The sequence below is a fragment of the Dermochelys coriacea genome, chromosome 6 (assembly GCF_009764565.3).
Source record: "Dermochelys coriacea isolate rDerCor1 chromosome 6, rDerCor1.pri.v4, whole genome shotgun sequence".
Classification (NCBI taxonomy): domain Eukaryota; kingdom Metazoa; phylum Chordata; order Testudines; family Dermochelyidae; genus Dermochelys; species Dermochelys coriacea.
Window position 1 is genome coordinate 63,828,197 of NC_050073.1, and position 17,243 is coordinate 63,845,439.

Here is a 17,243-nt window from a genome sequence, read left to right on the forward strand (position 1 = left end):
AGGCCCAACAAAGAAAACAACAGAACGCCATTAGCCATCACCTTCAGCCCCCAACTAAAACCTCTCCAACGTACGATCAAGGATCTACAACCTATCCTAAAGGATGACCCATCACTCTCACAGATCTTGGGAGACAGGCCAGTCTTTGCTTACAGACAGCCTCCCAACCTGAAGCAAATACTCACCAGCAATGACACAACAGAACCACTAACCCAGGAACCTACCCTCGCAACAAAGCCCGTTGCCAACTGTCCCCACATATCTGTTCAGGGGACACCATGATAGGGCCTAATCACATCAGCCATACTATCAGAGGCTTATTCACCTGCACATCTACCAATGTGATATATGCCATCATGTGCCAGCAATGCCCCTCTGCCATGTACATTGGTCAAACTGGACAGTCTCTACGTAAAAGAATGAATGGACACAAATCAGACGTCAAGAATTATAACATTCAAAAACCAGTCGGAGAACACTTCAGTCTCTTTGGTCACTTGATTACAGACCTAAAAGTGGCAATTCTTTAACAAGAAAACTTCAAAAACTGACTCCAACGAGAGACTGCTGAATTGGAATTTGCAAACTGGATACAATTAACCTAGGCTTGAATAAAGACTGGGAGTGGATGTGGCATTACACAAAGTAAAACTATTTCCCCATGTTTGTTCCTCCCCCCACCTCCCCCTGTTCCTCAGACATTCTTGTCAACTGCTGGAAATGGCCCACCTTGATTATCACTACAAAAGGTTCACCCCCCCCCCCCGCTCTACTGCTGGTAATAGCTCACCTTACCTGATTACTCTCTTGTTACAGTGTGTGTGGTAACGCCCATTGTTTCATGTTCTCTGTGTATATAAATCTCCCTACTGTATTTTCCACTGCATGCATCCAGTGAAGTGAGCTGTAGCTCACGAAAGCTTATGCTTAAATAAATTTGTTTGCCTCTAAGATGCCACAAGTATTCCTTTTCTTTTTATAGATTTGATTTGAAAATCTTTCTACATTTACACCTTAATTAAATGGCACTGGATGACGCTTTAAAGTCAGTTATATGTGGTGTTTGGTAGACAAGCATAGGCTTGGTAAACAGAATCTTACTTTCTTTCCTTCTTATAGTATTACCATTTCCAGTACGTTATATATTTTTATTTTAAAGGCACATTGTGTTAATATTTTCAAACGTATAAATGTTGTTAACCAATATTTTAATTGGAAGAAAGGGACCTCTTTGATCCAAATGGCTGTTTTTATAAAATTTACTGATCTAACAAAAGGTTTGCCATTATCTGCCGCCTCCTCTATAAACTTTAAATGTAATTTACAGTAGTAATAAGCACTTTGCGAAAGTAAGTATTGCAGTTACATAACTTGAAGTGTCTAACAATCTTGCCTTGTCTCATCACTGAAAGCTGTTTCAAGACAGTTGCGTTGTCTAGTTTTCTGACTTGCAACTACATGTAAAAACATAAGTTTGTTAAAGAAGCAAGGTGGGATAACTTGGGCTCTGTAACATTGCTACTGATATCTTGTGATGAAGTGGGAATTTTCCGTAATATTTGTATGACCTGTGTCTGTACTTCCATTTTTCCTGTATGCTGCATTGTTACCCAGTGTGTGGAAAAGAACTGTTTACTCTTGGGGCAGACGAAGAGACATTGGTATGAATGTCGCCTAGCTGTCTGAGTCTGGATGGGACATCTAGCAATCAGTGACCCAAGGGTGATAGATTTCTCCGCCTCTCAGCAGGGAAGCTGAGCACTATTCCCCAGCTTGAGAACAAAGGAATGGGAAGGTGTGAGGTGGGGGGGATAAGAATTGGTTGCTGGAAGGAGTCAGACAGCTTGAACAGTGAGGTTCACTACAGCTTGGCTGGGCTGTGTCCTAACCAGAATGGACTTAGCCAATGCTTTAACTTTCCTTTCTCTTTGCTAACCTAAGGACTTCCTCTGTTGTGTTCAGTTGACTAATAAACCCTACTGTTTTAACAATGCTGTATGAGCATCACTGCAAATGCTTTGAGGCACATTAATTCATTAAAAGTGTACAAGTCATCAGCAAAAGTGCAAAACTTGTAGATGGCTGATGTGAAACATGTAAGGATCAACTAAGCTTAATGCAAGGAATAAGCAGGGGCCATGCCTTGTTAAGGACACTAGCATATTCTGTGTATGGTTATTGAATCTTCTGTGTGAGATCAATGCACTTTTGCACTGTGTGATATATTCCTTAAGGTCTTCCGTCAGTATGTCCAGTTTTACAGCTATCTGGTAGCAATTGAGTTTTATCACTTCTGTCTTTCACAGGTATTTCACCTCCTTTCTCTGGGATTACTGGAAGAGAAGCAGCAGCTAGAAAAGGCTCCAGAGGAAGAAGTGACCTTTGACTTTTATCACAAAGCATCAAGTACGTTTCACTTTTTCTGAAGTGGGGAATGAATTATGCTAACTTCTTCTTATTATAAGGACAATATTAGCCTCAAAAGAAGAGTTAAATCATTGTGTTCAGCAAGGATTTATCCTATCTTTATTTTCATCGTAGCATTCAGAAACTAAGTGAGACTGCTAGAGTTCTGCTTTGCATCAGTAGAGAAGCCAGATCAGGAATTACAAGTCTCTGCTCTGGCTTGACAGGTGTAGTGAGGAGAGGATGTGCTGGTTCCCGAAGAAAGTGCTAAGAGTAATATTGGTGCCATCTTATTGAAGATAGTTGTGCCCATCTGTAAGGGTTACAGAAGAGGTGCCATATTGTGCCAGACTGTTGTCCTGTATCCTATCTCAACAGTGGCCCATAGCAGAGCTTCAAGGGGAGGGTACAGAAAATAGCAATTATGGAGTGATCCACCCCTGTTTTCCACTTCCGGCTGCTGGTTGTCAAAGGTTTAGGGTCATCTCAACTATGGGATTGCAACCCTGACCACATTGGCTAGTAGCCATTGATGGACCTGTCCTCCATAATCTTATCCAATTCTCTTTTGAACCCAGTTATACTTTTGGCCATCATGAAATCCTATGGCAATGAATTCCACAGGTTAGTTGTGCATCATGTGAAAAAGTGTACTTCCTCTTGTCTGTATTAAATCTGCTGCCTGTTAATTTCATCTGATGACCCTGGGTTTTGTTTTGTGGGAAAGGATAAATAACTCTCTCCACATTTTATAGACCTATCATATCTCCATTTAATCTTCTCTTTCCTAAACTGAACAGCCCTAATCCTTTTAGTTTCTCCTCTTTTGGAAGTAATTTCATAGCCTTGATAGTCTTTGGTGCCCTTCTTCAATTCCATTATATCCTTTTTGAGGTGGAGCAAGCAGAACTGGACACAGTATTCAATGTGTGGGTGAACCATGGATTTATAAAATGATATTATGATATTTTCTGTCGTATTTTTGTATCCCTTTCCTAATAGTTCCTAACATTGTTAGCCTTTTTGATTGCTGCTGATCGTTGAGCAGAACTTTCAGAGAACTATCCACAGTGACTTCAAGATGTCTGTCTTAGATGGTAATAGCTAATATAGAACCCATCACTATATGCGTGTAGATGGGATTATTTTTTCCAGTGTGCATTACTTTGCACTTATCAGCATTTAATTTCATTTACTATTTTCTTGCCCAGTCATCCAGTTTTGTGAGATCCTTTTGTAACTTCTTGCAGTCTGATTTGAAGTTAACTATCTTCAAACTTTGCAATCTCTCTGTTCACCCTCTTTTCCAGCTTATTTTATAAATATTTTGAACACGACAGGTCCCAATAAAGTTCCTTGGGGGACTCTGCTGTTCATCTCTCTCCATTGTGAAAACTGATCATTTATTCTTTGTTTTCTGTTTTTCAGCCCATTACTGATCCATGAGATCTTCCCTCTTATCCTCTTAGTTTACTTAAGAGCCTTTGAGGGACCTTTGTCAAAGGCATTCTGAAAGTCCAAATACACTGTATCGTGTGGATCACCCTTTTCCACATGCTTGTTGACTCCCTCAAAGAATTCCAGTAGCTTAGTGAGGCATGATTTCCCTTTGCAAAAGCCATGTTGACTTTTCTGTGTCTAATAGTTCTATTCTTTACCATAGTTTCTACCAGTTTGCCTGTTACTGAAGTTAGGCTTTCCAGCCTGTAATAGCCAGGATTGCCTCTAGAACAGCGGCAGGCAACCTATGGCACGCGTGCTGAATGCGGCACACGAGCTGATTTTCAGTGCCACTCACACTGCCTGACTCCTGGCCACCAGTCCGGAGGACTCCGCATTTTAATTTAATTTTAAATGAAGCTTCTTAAACATTTTAAAAACCTTATTTACTTCACATACAACAATAGTTTAGTGTATATTATAGACGGTTAAAATGTATTACTGGCACACACAACCTTAAATTAGAATGAATAAATGAAGACTTGGCACACCACTTCTGAAAGGTTGTCCCTGCTCTAAAACCCTTTTTAAAAATCAACAATACATTAGTTGCCTTCCAGGCAGCTGGTGCAGAGGCTGACTTCAGTAATAGGTTACATACTATAGTTAGAACTCTTGGGTGGATACCATCTGGTCCTGGTGACTTATTACTATTTAGTTTATCAATTTGTTTTAAAATCTACTCCATAGACACATCAGTGTAGGACAGTACTTCAGATTTGTCACCCAAAAAAAAACTCGGATGTGGGTCTCTCCCCGACATCTTCTGCAGTGAAGACTGATGCAAAGGATTAATTTTGCTTCTGTGCAATGGCCTTGTCATCTTTGAGTGCTCCTTTGTCATTTAGTGGCCCCACTGGCTGGCTGGTAGGATTTCTGCTTCTGCTGTATTTAAAAAAAAAAAAAAAAAAAAAAAAAGCTTAGTTTTTGTGTCTTTAGCAAGTTGCTTCTCAAATTCATTGTTGGCCTGCCCCATTATACTTTTACATTTTACTTGCCAGAGTTTGTGCTCCTTTCTATTTTCCTCATTAGGCTTTGACTTCCAAATTTTAAAGGATGCTTTTTTTTGTCTCTTAATGGCCTCCATTACTCTGCTGTTAGGTCCTTGGGGTATGCAGGACCATGAATCACACATTGATACTCCCCTGCCTCCAGTGAAAGAGAGGCTTGCATTTAACTGGGTGTCCGTTCCCTGACTTCACCAGCCTGTTAGCTACCCAGCCCTTACTTTTGCCTTGCAGAATTATAGGTGTATTCCAGTCTCCAAGCCCTTTGAAGTGTTCCCTTGTAGTGTCCAGCCCCTTATACACTGAATGTTCACAGAAATACCAGCTCTGCTGTCCCCAAGGGAACAGGGTACACACCAGCTTGAATGATTCAGCTCAGGATCAGCTCCTTGTATAACATCACATCACTGAGATATATTTATAGTGAAAACAATGATACATTTATTGTCAATGGTTTGAGATTCAAGAGATAGTGAATAAGGATAACAAAGACAAAAAGATTACATATCAAACTATTTCTAGCAACTAAATTTAATTTAGCAGGCTAACCACCTGTCTTAAAGAATTTTCTCACCCCAAATGTGTTTTGCAGTATTTCAACCCAGCCTGGTTTTGATCCTGTTTTCATGAATGAAATAAGTGTCTCCTTTCCTTCTACTTATGTTCCCCAAAGTTCATTGTCTGTCCTCAGTAACTCCTCTCCCTCCCCTCGCTTATTTTTACTGAGTCCTGCTTCTTGCCTGTTGATTTTGTATGTAAATAGGCCATCCATTATGTTGGCTTACAATGCTTAATTTACATGCTGTCAGAGAGTAAAGTGAATAAACATCTTTTGTCTGACAGCAAATCTGTTTGTCAACTCTGCCTTGATACAGACTTTAGGAACATATTTTCAGCATACATACATAACTCCTTTCATAGTATCTGTACATACATTTCACAATGATATTAATTACCAGTGTGATCCTGGCTTTCATTTAAGATCTCCCATGATATTCTTTGGTGAACCAGAATGTACATGCCAGAATCCGGATATTCTGATAACCCCTTTTGCCAGTTCGTATTGAGGGCATCCTGGGTCATAGCATCCTCCTTCCACTACAGGACTATTGTGAAGGAGAAGTGGGAAATGTGAATAAGAATTCTTTGAGAAATGACAAATGCCTATGAATGAACAATATGTGTACAAAAAAAAAACCCCCCAAAAAATACCACACACACACCTAACCACACATTTTGGTACCCTTTGACTTGGACAGATCTTAATTTGCCTCCAGATTAAGGAGTTTTTATTACACTAGTGACAATAGGAAAAAAGGCGAGATTTCACTTAAACTATATGCAGCATGCTCTTGTGCTCCTTTCCCTTGATTCTAAACCTTATCATTTTTATCTAGAAGATCCTTTGGCTTGCACTAAAATATGCTTACGTTGAAGGTCGAGTACAAATTATTTGCATATTTAACCTTACATTCTTTTTATCTTGTGTAGAATTGCTGCTACATTGTGTAAGAATAACTAGAGAGAGTCCCTTTTGCGAGCTGAACATTATTACCTCCTGTGATATGGATAAAAAACGAGAAATATGAATCCAAGCCACTGAAGTGTCTTTTATTTAAAGCTTTTGAAAACAGTGACCTTATGAATAAGGCTAAGATTTAATCATGGGTATTTTTAGTAAAAGTCATGGGCAGGTGTCAAGGCTGATTCCCCACTCTGGCACTTTGAATGCAGAAGGTGGGGGCCTGCAAGGATTCTAAAAATTAATACTGGCCACTCCAGGCTTCTTTTAAACTCCGAAGGTTACAGCTTCTCTCTGAGCTTGGATGGGTAGATGCTGCCACCACCCAAATGCCAAAAACCCCCTTTTGAACCCAGGAAGGTGCACTTGGGAATTCCTCCCTATGGGGTACCCTTAAGCCCACCCCCCTGGGAAGAGCTGAGAGAGAAAACAAAGGAAATCGGCTGTTGCCACCAGCTAATTAAACAACATATGCACAAGTCTCTTAGGACACAAAAACCCAATCCTGCTCTTAAAAAAAGTAAATTTTATTAAAAACAAAAAGAAAGAAAATACATCTGGAACTTAGGCTATTGCTAGATATTAAAAGATTTTAAAATTAAGCCTCAAGAATGGTTTTCTTGAGGTCCAGCTTAATGGTTACAAACAAAGCAAAAGCCTTTGGGGGTTAGCACAGAAGAGTCCACAAACCATAAAGAGATAAATCTAATCGCGTCTTTCTAGACATTTCCTGGTCTACTTACGTGCCTGGGGTTTCAAATGAGTCAGTTCTAGATATGATTTAATGATTTTTCATACCTTGCTTAAAGCTTTTTACAGCATCGTTCCAGCCCTGTTTTTGCTCTGTCCCCTCTCTCTCTGGAGAACAGACAGACAGACAAAAGGGGTGTATTGTTTCAATTTTTAAAAGTTCTAGTCTTTCCATTGTCTCTTTTGGTCAGGTGCCCACTCCCTTCCTTTTACCTATGGGTTTTTTTTAACTCTCTACAGGTAAAGCAAGTAGAGAACAGCTACTAACAGGGATTTTGTAGCCAGCTGGCTGGCTGGGTGTACATAAAAGGGAGCTACCTCCCGCCGTCATTTATCACAACAGGTCACAGGCAATAAAAAAAATTAATGGCTTGTTATCTGTCCATGACTTTTACTATAAATACCCATGACTAAATCTCTGCTCCTAGGGCACTGTTGCTCTGTGGGGCCCCTTTCCAGCTGTGGAGGATGACTGCCCCCAATTGCCTGTTGCTCCAAGACCTCTGGGGACTACTTTTCCTACAGCCTCCGAGGCCCCTGCTCCAGCCTCCCCGGGGTTGCCGCTGGGACTGATGCTCGGGCACTCCCCAGGCCACTTCTCCAGCCACCCCAGGACCGCTGCTGCTTAGGCACTCCCTAGGGCCAGCCACACAGCTGGTGTGGCCCAAGCAGTTGCCATGGGCTCCTGAGCAGCTGGCCCTAGGGTCAGCTGCACTGGCCACTGCAGCTGTGGAGTTACGAAGGTTGCGGAAAGTCACAGAATCTGTGACTTCAGTGACCTCCATCACAAAATCGCAGCTTTACTTATGAACAATATGCAGTAAAAGGGAATATTAGTGAGTCTGAAAAGTATAATCTCTTAATCCCCATTTTTTATCATTCATGTCTTTCTGTTTGTCAAGCAAATTAAAGGGACACAATCAAATTGAACATCCCACTTCTGTCTGGAAAATTTTATACCTACTGTAATTACAAGTTCACCAAAGATTACTATTACAGAAAAATGTCAGTGGGCGAATTCGTTGTCAGTATATTTTTGTATATGACAGCATTTTTTGTATAGTGAATTCTGTTGTTTTCCCCTGCATGTTCAATTAGGTTGTGATCCTGAAAACTGCCCCAGCGCTCACATTGAACACCATTTAAGGCAATGGAGTTCAGTATGAATGCAAGGATTCACCTGAACTGAGGAACTTGTCGGATCCGTGCCTGCCTTAGTCAGCTACTTCCTTGCTGAAAAGTCTCTAATAAACATCAGCAGGGAAACAGAGAATCCCTCTTTAAAAAACATTTAAGAGGATTTTTTAAAAACTCCAGAGCCAATATTCAAAAGGTCCTCTATTGGAAGCTGGAATATTTCAAAAGTGTTGGAATTGGGTTTACATAGTCACTTTTTTAAGATGTGATAATTCAGTTTGCTCATTCCTCTTGTAATGTGCTGTAAGAAAAGTTCAAATGAAGGGAGTGGTTCTTAGTTTTTTAAAAACTACTTTTTAGCAACAAAGTACCATCAGAGTTTTGACCAAGAGATCTGGAATTATAACCACCTGTTCTGACAGAAATGGGCTTCTATAAGATGAGCTTTCAGTGAATTCGGTAAAACTTGACTTACAGTAACAGGAAGAAGCACTAGAGCATAGATCTGAAAGTCAGGTCTGTGTTACCTATACTTCTGCTTTTGGAAGGAACCTAAATGAAAGCTTTCAGAGTAGCAGCCATGTTAGTCTGTATTCGCAAAAAGAAAAGGGGTACTATTGGCACCGTAGAGACTAACAAATTTATTTGAGCATAAGCTTTCGTGAGCTACAGCCCACTTCAGGAATGCATCCGATGAAGTGGGCTGTAGCTCACGAAAGCTTATGCTTAAATAAATTTGTTAGTCTCTACGGTGCCAATAGTACTCCTTTTCTTTTTGCTAAATGAAAGCGTAAGCTGTTTTTGGTCTATGTAGAACAAAGATTGTGCTAAATGTATCTTGAATTGTTAGACAAATCTGAGGCAGCACTGTAACTATAATGTGTATTGCCAGTATTTTAAATCATGTTTATTGCAGCAAAAATGTTATCCAGTATTTCTGAAAACCTGCACATTTACACTTCATGTCTTTTGTGAAGGAATGGGAAGCTCAGCCTTGAATGCTCTGAACATACTAATGCTTCTGGAAAAACTAAAATCAGTTCCTCAGTTAGAAGCACAGAAGGATATGATCAACTGGATACTTCAGGTAAACAAGGCAGAAGCCAAGTGTGATTTGGCTTTAATAATTCAGCATTTTAAAAGAAAAAAGTTTGACTGCTTTAGCTAATGCAGTAGACACTGTTCACACCTCCCGTGATCTCTTCAGTATCCTACTGTGTTGAAAAGCTTCCCCCCCCGCCCCCCAGTTGCTGAGATGAGGTGGGATTTTGGTTTTGGTTTTTGTTTTTCTATAATGGACACCATGTGCTAATACAGAATCCAGTGCATGAAAGGGTTACTACTTTAAAATTTTGTAAGTCAAAATTTTAGCTAAATAATATTTAGTCGTGACTTTTAAAAAAAACTTTCCAATTGCCTTAAATAATTCAGTATATATATTTCTATAACTTCATTATTCAAGATATTTTAAATAGTAGAGAAGTAAAAAGAAGTTTGGTGACATCTGTTTGTATTAGTAAAATTGGAAAGTTTTTAAGGTCCATTAAAATCTCTATATATTTTTGGAGAGGGTTAAACATTTTGTAAAATCAGTCTGCAAATTAAATGGCTAAAGTGGAAAAATTACTTTATAAAAAGCACAAAGTTTTAAATGGTGATAAATTAAATTAAAATGTTAGAGGCTTTCAGGATTTCTGATAAGATAAGAACATTGTTGGAACAACAAATCCAAACTTAAAGGCACAACCTTAACTTTCACAGTGTGGTTTTTTTGTTTGTTTGTTTGTTTTTAATGGGATGTTGGATCAATATATAGGAGTTTTTGAGTTTAATTTTCTATATTTTTTTTTTAGAAAAGAGGAAAATCTGAAGCTGCAGTTCAGAGGCAGTTTCCAACTGTAGACTTTTTTGTTGTTGTTGTGTTGTCTAATTCACCTTCAGTCAAATGCTAGTCTCTGAAATTGTCAGACCAAAAGACTAATGTCTCCAAGTTAAGAATACGTGAAATTGAAGAGGATCCTGCCGCCCACCCCCCCAAAAAAAACCCCAAAACAAAAAAACCAACCAAACAAAAATACCCTGCTATAAAAGTCATTTAACATAACATTAACCTAACCTGACATTCCACAAAAAGGAAGCAGCTGGTATGAAACTTTTTATGAAACTGAGTAGCAAGAAGAAATATACATCAACTTTCATAAAGGAAAAAGTGGTTTAATATTAAGATGTGCTAAGGACATCCTCTATCAAATGATCCTTTTTGATAGTGTTTCAGAAACATAGCGTTGATATTTAAAGATGAGGCTAATTCTCTAAGACTGAATAACTGAAATTACTATGCAAGATGAGGTTTAGGGAGGAAGTTGTCTTAAGAAATTTGTCATGGGTTAGAGAGCCTTTCACCTCTGGGTTTGCCAATTTAAATAATGCACTGGACGTTAGTGACTGAACGCTCTTACCACATGATGTCCCTTTAGTAGCCTATATGAAATGATTTGGCATTGGTGATCATTTCTTAGTGAACAGAGATTCTTATGAAAGAACATCTCACTAATTTCTACTAATTAGAATCCTTAGTAGTAGTTTTAGCAATGGCTAAGGACTGAATAGACCAGAGAAAGTGAACTACCCTCTCACACATAGGGGTGCTCCTTACAGTTGTGGGGTTGGGAACACATTGGTATTGCGGGAAATTTGCTCTGGCTCAGTAGAGACTTTCCATACTTTGATAGCTCTGAGTACATTTTTACCAATATGAAATTCTCAAAAAATGTTTAACCTTTTAACAGCCCTTAGGTTCAGTTATTCGGCATGCACAATCCAGTCACGTTTTATATTCTCAACACCTAAATCTCTATTCCCAGATGTTTGACACAGTGAAACGATTGAGAGAGAAATCAAGTTTGGCAACAGCAGCAACTACATCAGGATCAGAAACTACAAAAGGCAATGAGGTAATAACAAACAGGGAAGGAACTGAAGAAATGTTCCACAGGAAGACATTTGTATTTACAATTTTAAGGACCAATTTTCAAACACAAGTACTTACATTTAGGTTCCTAAATCCATATTTGAGCATCTAAATACCAGTTTTAGGCATTAACTGATGATATAGTGCCTTAAACTGGTATTCTGGTGTGTATTTATTAACAGGAGTGTTGTCAGTAGAATATGAGAGATAATTGTCCTGCTCTACTCAGCACTGGTGAGGTCTTAGCTGGAGTATTGTGCCCAGGTTTGGGCGCCACACTTTAAGAAAGATGTGGACAAATGGGAGAAATCCAGAGAGATTGAAAAAAAATGACCTAAAGGTTTAGAAAACCTGACCTATGATGAATGGTTAAAAAAATGGGTATATTTAGTCTTGAGAAAAAAAGACCGAGGGAGGACCTGATAAGTTTTCAAATTCATTATAAAGAGGAGAGTGATGATTGTTCTCTCTGTCCACTGAAGGTAAGACAAGAAGTAATGGGCTTAATCTATAGAAGGGGAGATTTAGGTTAGATATTAGGAAAAACTTTCTAACTACGTACAAGGACAGTTAAGTACTGAGAGAGGTTGTGAAATCTCCATCTTTGGAGGTTTTTAAGAACTGGTTAGACAAATGCCTGTCAGGGATGGCCTAGGTATACTCAGACCTGCCTGAGCCCTGTGGGCTGGAATAGATGACTCCTTGAGGTCCTCTCCAGTTCTATGACTCTGTGGTTTAAATACTTAAATCCAAAGTTAGATATGCGAGTTTTGAAAATTAGGTGCTTACTGTGCACTTGTTTCACCCTGATAATGATAGCTACGTGGTTTCCATAGCAAATTTGTTACAGTACAACAACTGCAAAAGAACGAGAAGAAATCTCTTTCCTCTTACCACTAACACTACTGCATGCCAATATTTAGTTGGAATTTGGTAGATATTAAATGTGTGCTTCCTCAGACCATAGGTGGCGGTATAAGGGTGCATGGCTTGGAGGCATATGATTTATGCAGTGTTGTTGTAGCCATATTGATGCCAGGATATTAGAAAGACAAGGTGGTGAAGTAGTATCTTTTTTTATTGGACCAACTTTTGTTGGTGAGAGAGAGAAGCTTTCAAGCTTACACAGAACTTCAGGTCTGGAAAATGTTCTCAGAGTGGCACAGCTAAATACAAGGTGGAACAGATTACTTAGCATAGTAGTTAACATATATTTCAAGGGACCATTCAAGATAGTGGCCTGCTGAAATCCCTCCCATCATAGGGAGGAAAAGAGGGGTGGGGGAAGCAGCTGGGGGTTTGTTAGTGGGTTATAGATTGTTGTAATAAGCCATAAATCCAGCATCTCTCTTCAGTCCATAATTTTTAGTGTCTAGCAAGGTTATGAATTTAAGCTCCTAGGCTTGTCTTTTGAAAGTATTGTGAAGATTTTATTTGAGGACGAGGACTGATATCTCAGATATAGCATGATTACTTTGTGAAAAATGTTCACCCACAGGTGATGGTTTTTGTCTTTTATCTCTTTTGTGTGCAAGTTCATTCAAGATCATAGTGCTTGTCTGGTTTCACCTACATAGCTATAATTGGAGCATTTAGGGCAAAGCATGAGATAAACCACATGTTGTGATAGACATGTGCAGGACTCATGGATCTTGAATGGTGTGTTGTGGAAGGTGTTGATCATTGTAGTAGTGGAGATACGTCTGCAGGTTTTGCATCTATTCTGGCAGTGTCTACCTCTTTGAGTTGGAGTGTCCTGGTCTGTGGGGAGCTTGCTTCTAATGATGAGCTTGGAGAGGTTGTTCCATGATGCAATCTTACTTCTCTGGTGGATTGGCCTTTGGTGAAGGTGGTTTTGAGGATGTTAAGGTGTATATCCTGGACTTTCTGCTCAGAGTGCCTGGCTGTAGATAACTGATTTCTTGAGGTGGTTACTGGATCTGTGAAGGTAGGTGTGGTGATATATGGGTTTCTTGTATGTATTTGTCTGTAGGGTTCTATTATTGAAGCTGATTGTGGTATCCAGGAAGTTGATGCTCATGTGGAAGTGTTCAAGAGAGTGTTTGTTTTAATGGATGGGTGATGGTTATTGAAATTTATGGTAGAAATTTGTGAGGGAGCTTTAGTCATTGAGGATAAAAATATCATCAATGTATCTCAGGTATATCATTGGTTTCGTGGTGTATTTGTCCAATGCTGAGAAATACAGGTCCGCTTAAAAACAACAACTGTAAAATTTTTACACTAGCCATCAGCAGGTCAATTTGCTTATCTGTTTCAGAGCATCAAAATGTAGCTCTGACTTGATAAACTGTAAGATCTACTCAACATTTGGCTAATGCTGGTAAAAGGTGAACAAGGATTGGGCTGCTTTGATTACATTGTATAACTCAGGTTATTTTGATGACTTCATCTTTTGCAGGCTATTGTATAATCTTGAATTTGGGTCTTAAGAAGTAAATAAAGGATGAATGGTGTTTCAGATGTTTTAATTAAAACTTTCTGTATTTTTGAATTCATAAACATGCTCTACTAATGCCTTGAGAGCCTAATCAGCTTTTAAGATTTGTTTTACAACTTTTAGATTTTTATTGTGTTTTGTTTTACAATCATGGGATGCCCAGTTCATTGGGGAATTTGATGGGAGCAATTAGAATTCTACTTGGTATTTTTTAGTTGTTGTTCTTCGTCTATATTTTTTACTACTCTTTCCTAATAAGACTCAGAGCACTCAAGACAAAGAGAAGGCTGAACGGAAGAGGAAGGCAGAAGCTGCCAGGCTGCATCGCCAGAAGATAATGGCCCAGATGTCTGCTTTACAGAGGAATTTCATTGAAACTCATAAACTCCTGTATGAAAACACACAAGAGACCCAGGGAAGAGAGGACTCTGTTATGGAGGAGGAGAGGTGAGACGAGACAGATACCCAGAGTTCTGAGGGAAAAATTAATTTCCTAAAAAGTGGTTATAACTACATAAGGTTTAATAGTACAGTTGATAGGTAAAGTGCATCATCCCAATCAGTAGCCCTGTATCTCTTACTACTTATATTTTTCAGTGCCCTGGATTAGAGAATCCTGTGTAAACTAGCAGCTAAATACTAATGTCAGAAGGCCAAATCAGTTAGGGAGACACCAGACCTGCTTGTTATATAAGATGAACTCTGGAAAAATATTCTTCAGGTAAAATATTCTTCATGTAACCTACCATTTCAGAAAACAATGACTTAATTATAAAACACCCCTAGCTGATATTACTATAGTTTAGGTGATAAAGGGCTTTCCTTTTTGAAGACCTAATTTGAGTGTTTAATTCAGCAGAATCTTAACATACAAGGTCCTGCCCAGAAGCCGGTATGTTTTGAAAGTTAAGTTGCAAAAAAAAAAACTTACTGTGCTCATAACCCAAACTGTTTTGTTTTTTTCAGAATGTGATTTTGTATATCATTAATCCCCCAAATTGTTTGTTCTCTTTATAATTGTAGAAGGAAAAGAAAAAAAAAATTGTTTAAAGTCATATTTTAAATAGCTGGATAATGTTATGATCAGCAATCACATGTAATTGCACATCCCAGGATAGAGATACTCAAATCCTGTGCTGTAGTGCACAGACTGTTCACTATAAGGTTCAGGGGAAAAAAAGTTCTTATACAGCATTTATTTGTCTAGGTGCATTGTGGATTTATTTTGCCTTCCTTTGAAGCATCAGATACTGACCACATTAGTGTCTGAACTTGATAGACTAATGTATGGCAGTATGGCTAATCCCTGCTTTTACTGCACAGGGCAGTAATTCTTTGTTCCACATTTTGTAGTATTTATAATGAAGACTGTACTTACCCATCTCTTTTAGTCCCTATGTTCTCTTGGCTATCTGGCTATGTTATAGTCCATCTGCTAAATGTTAGTCATGTGAAGTGTGGGTTTTTTGTTTTATTGTTTTAAAGCTGGTCTAGTGGGAACAAAATGTGCTCCAATTCAGGGGACTGAAATTCAGATTCAATCACAATAGGAAGCGTCTCTCTTGTAATTCATGAGTGACTATGTCTAGTTGATGTTAGGAGTAGAATTGTCAGGTTTAAGTAAGAGAAATGGTGACTGTGCATGTGCAAGACAGGGAGAGAGTGTGCTCCAAGTCTGCACTACAAAATTTGTCAGTCTAGGTTGCGATGAGATGTGATTTATGTCTGATATATCTGTGCTGGGGAAAGTTCCTGCTGTAGATGCAATTAAACAGTCAAAATTATGTGTTAGCCAATGTAGCTTATTTTGCTTGGGGAAGACAGGCCTGGAATAAACTATGCAAGTGAAAATACAATTTTGCCACTATAAGCTGTGACCAGATCAGGAGCACTTTTATAATATTACCAGTATAGCTCTATTGACAAAGCAGTCCTACTGTAGACCAGGCCTAATATATGATTTGTGAAAAAGAGGGTGGATAAGATAAAACGAAGAGAACAAGATAACAGATGAATGACTAAAAACCAATACAGGAATTTCTGCCTGCTTTGTCATTTAAAAATTCAAGTTCTGTAAGACATCCTCAAACTTGTAAATGCAGGGAAGCACCCTCTTAACTACTTCTCATTGCGTGTTGCTTGAAAAATGGAAGTAAACTTGTGGCATCATCAAACAATAAATGGAATAATGGAATTTATTTCAATATACCGTAATAGATAGCTGCCACATTCCATCTTAAAGATGGATGTATTTCAGTGATGACTGAAGTGATTCTGGTACATTTTATGTAAGGGCTTTTGCAGTAAAGCTACTGTTAAATATAAGCAGTAAATTATAGTTTCAGATATCTTCGAGAGGATCTTTATTTCTTTACAGGGAGTCTGCTAATTGTTTGTTGATCCTTGTCTTTTAATGTTCTTACAGCATACCTTTGGCCATTGAGTCTTCCAGAATTGCCTTGGGACCCAAGCGAGGTCCATCTATTACTGAGAAGGAAGTGTTGACCTGTATCCTATGTCAGGAGGAACAGGAAGTGAGGCTGGAGAGTGCTGTGATGGTATTATCAGCTTGTGTTCAGAAATCCACTGCCTTAACTCAGCACAGGGGGAAAACTCTTGAACTCTCCGGTGGTAGGTATATCTCTTTTTAGCTAAGAATATCAGCTGTTGCTGTTCTCTTCTTAAAACTCACTTTAGTTGTATTTAATTAACACTTTCAGCTAATTAGATTACTGAATGGTTACTTTTTTTAATAAAAATTTAGTAAAAGAATTTTAGTCATGTATTTTAGATGGTCTTAAAATCCTTGCCATAAAACTAAAAATCAGACGTGGAGGATAATTTACTGCCATTCTCCCTTGTAAAACAAAGATGAATTCCATGTGTACATGACTTCTACTTTGAGTAAATAAAACAGTACACATTAATCTTTCAAATTAATTTGCTGAAGCAATTGAGTTTTGTTCCTTAAACCAAAGAGTGTGTATTCTAGCACTGAAGATACAAAATGAGTGGCTATTTCTCTCTATTGCATATTGATCCAACTGTAGAAATTGATTTTTAATTAGCTGTTCCTGTCTTGTTATAAACCCCAACCAGTCATCTGTACAAATCCTGCTTATTCAAGTTTATTAACATTAACATAAACAAGAATGGCCCAAACATTGGAGTGTGTAGAAAGATGAACCAATAACATCCATTTTTGTATTGTTTTTTTTCTTTATTATTTGTAATATGCTAGTGCCTAGGGACCCTAGTCATAGATAAGGACCACATTTTTCCAGGTGCTGTACAGACGCATCTTGATACCAAAAATTTAGGTTAAATCACAGATAAAGATGCCATTGTATCCAGTGAAGCTCATCTCTAGTAACTTTTCTCAAATCCTTCCTGTAACAGTATGCCATGTTACCAAAGTAGCTGGGGAAAGAAGGAAACAAATCTTCTTCACTTGCTGAAGGCCACTTGCAGATAGATATTTTAACTCCC

The 17,243-nt window shown here is 38.5% G+C and overlaps 1 protein-coding gene across 6 annotated transcripts in view; it reads left to right on the forward strand.

Moving 5' to 3' along the window:
* UBR1 (ubiquitin protein ligase E3 component n-recognin 1) overlaps positions 1-17,243 on the forward strand; it is a 158,709-nt gene that overhangs the window by 77,182 nt on the left and 64,284 nt on the right. For all 6 annotated transcript variants that reach the window (XR_006282337.1, XR_006282338.1, XM_038407956.2 and 3 more), the window contains exons 26-30: positions 2,307-2,406; positions 9,300-9,409; positions 11,187-11,276; positions 14,014-14,201; positions 16,180-16,385. Coding sequence is in view for 4 of the 6 variants with exons in the window: in XM_038407956.2 (XP_038263884.1) it covers positions 2,307-2,406; positions 9,300-9,409; positions 11,187-11,276; positions 14,014-14,201; positions 16,180-16,385 (694 nt within the window). In the remaining 2 variants the exon portion in view is untranslated. The remainder of the gene's footprint in view (positions 1-2,306; positions 2,407-9,299; positions 9,410-11,186; positions 11,277-14,013; positions 14,202-16,179; positions 16,386-17,243) is intronic.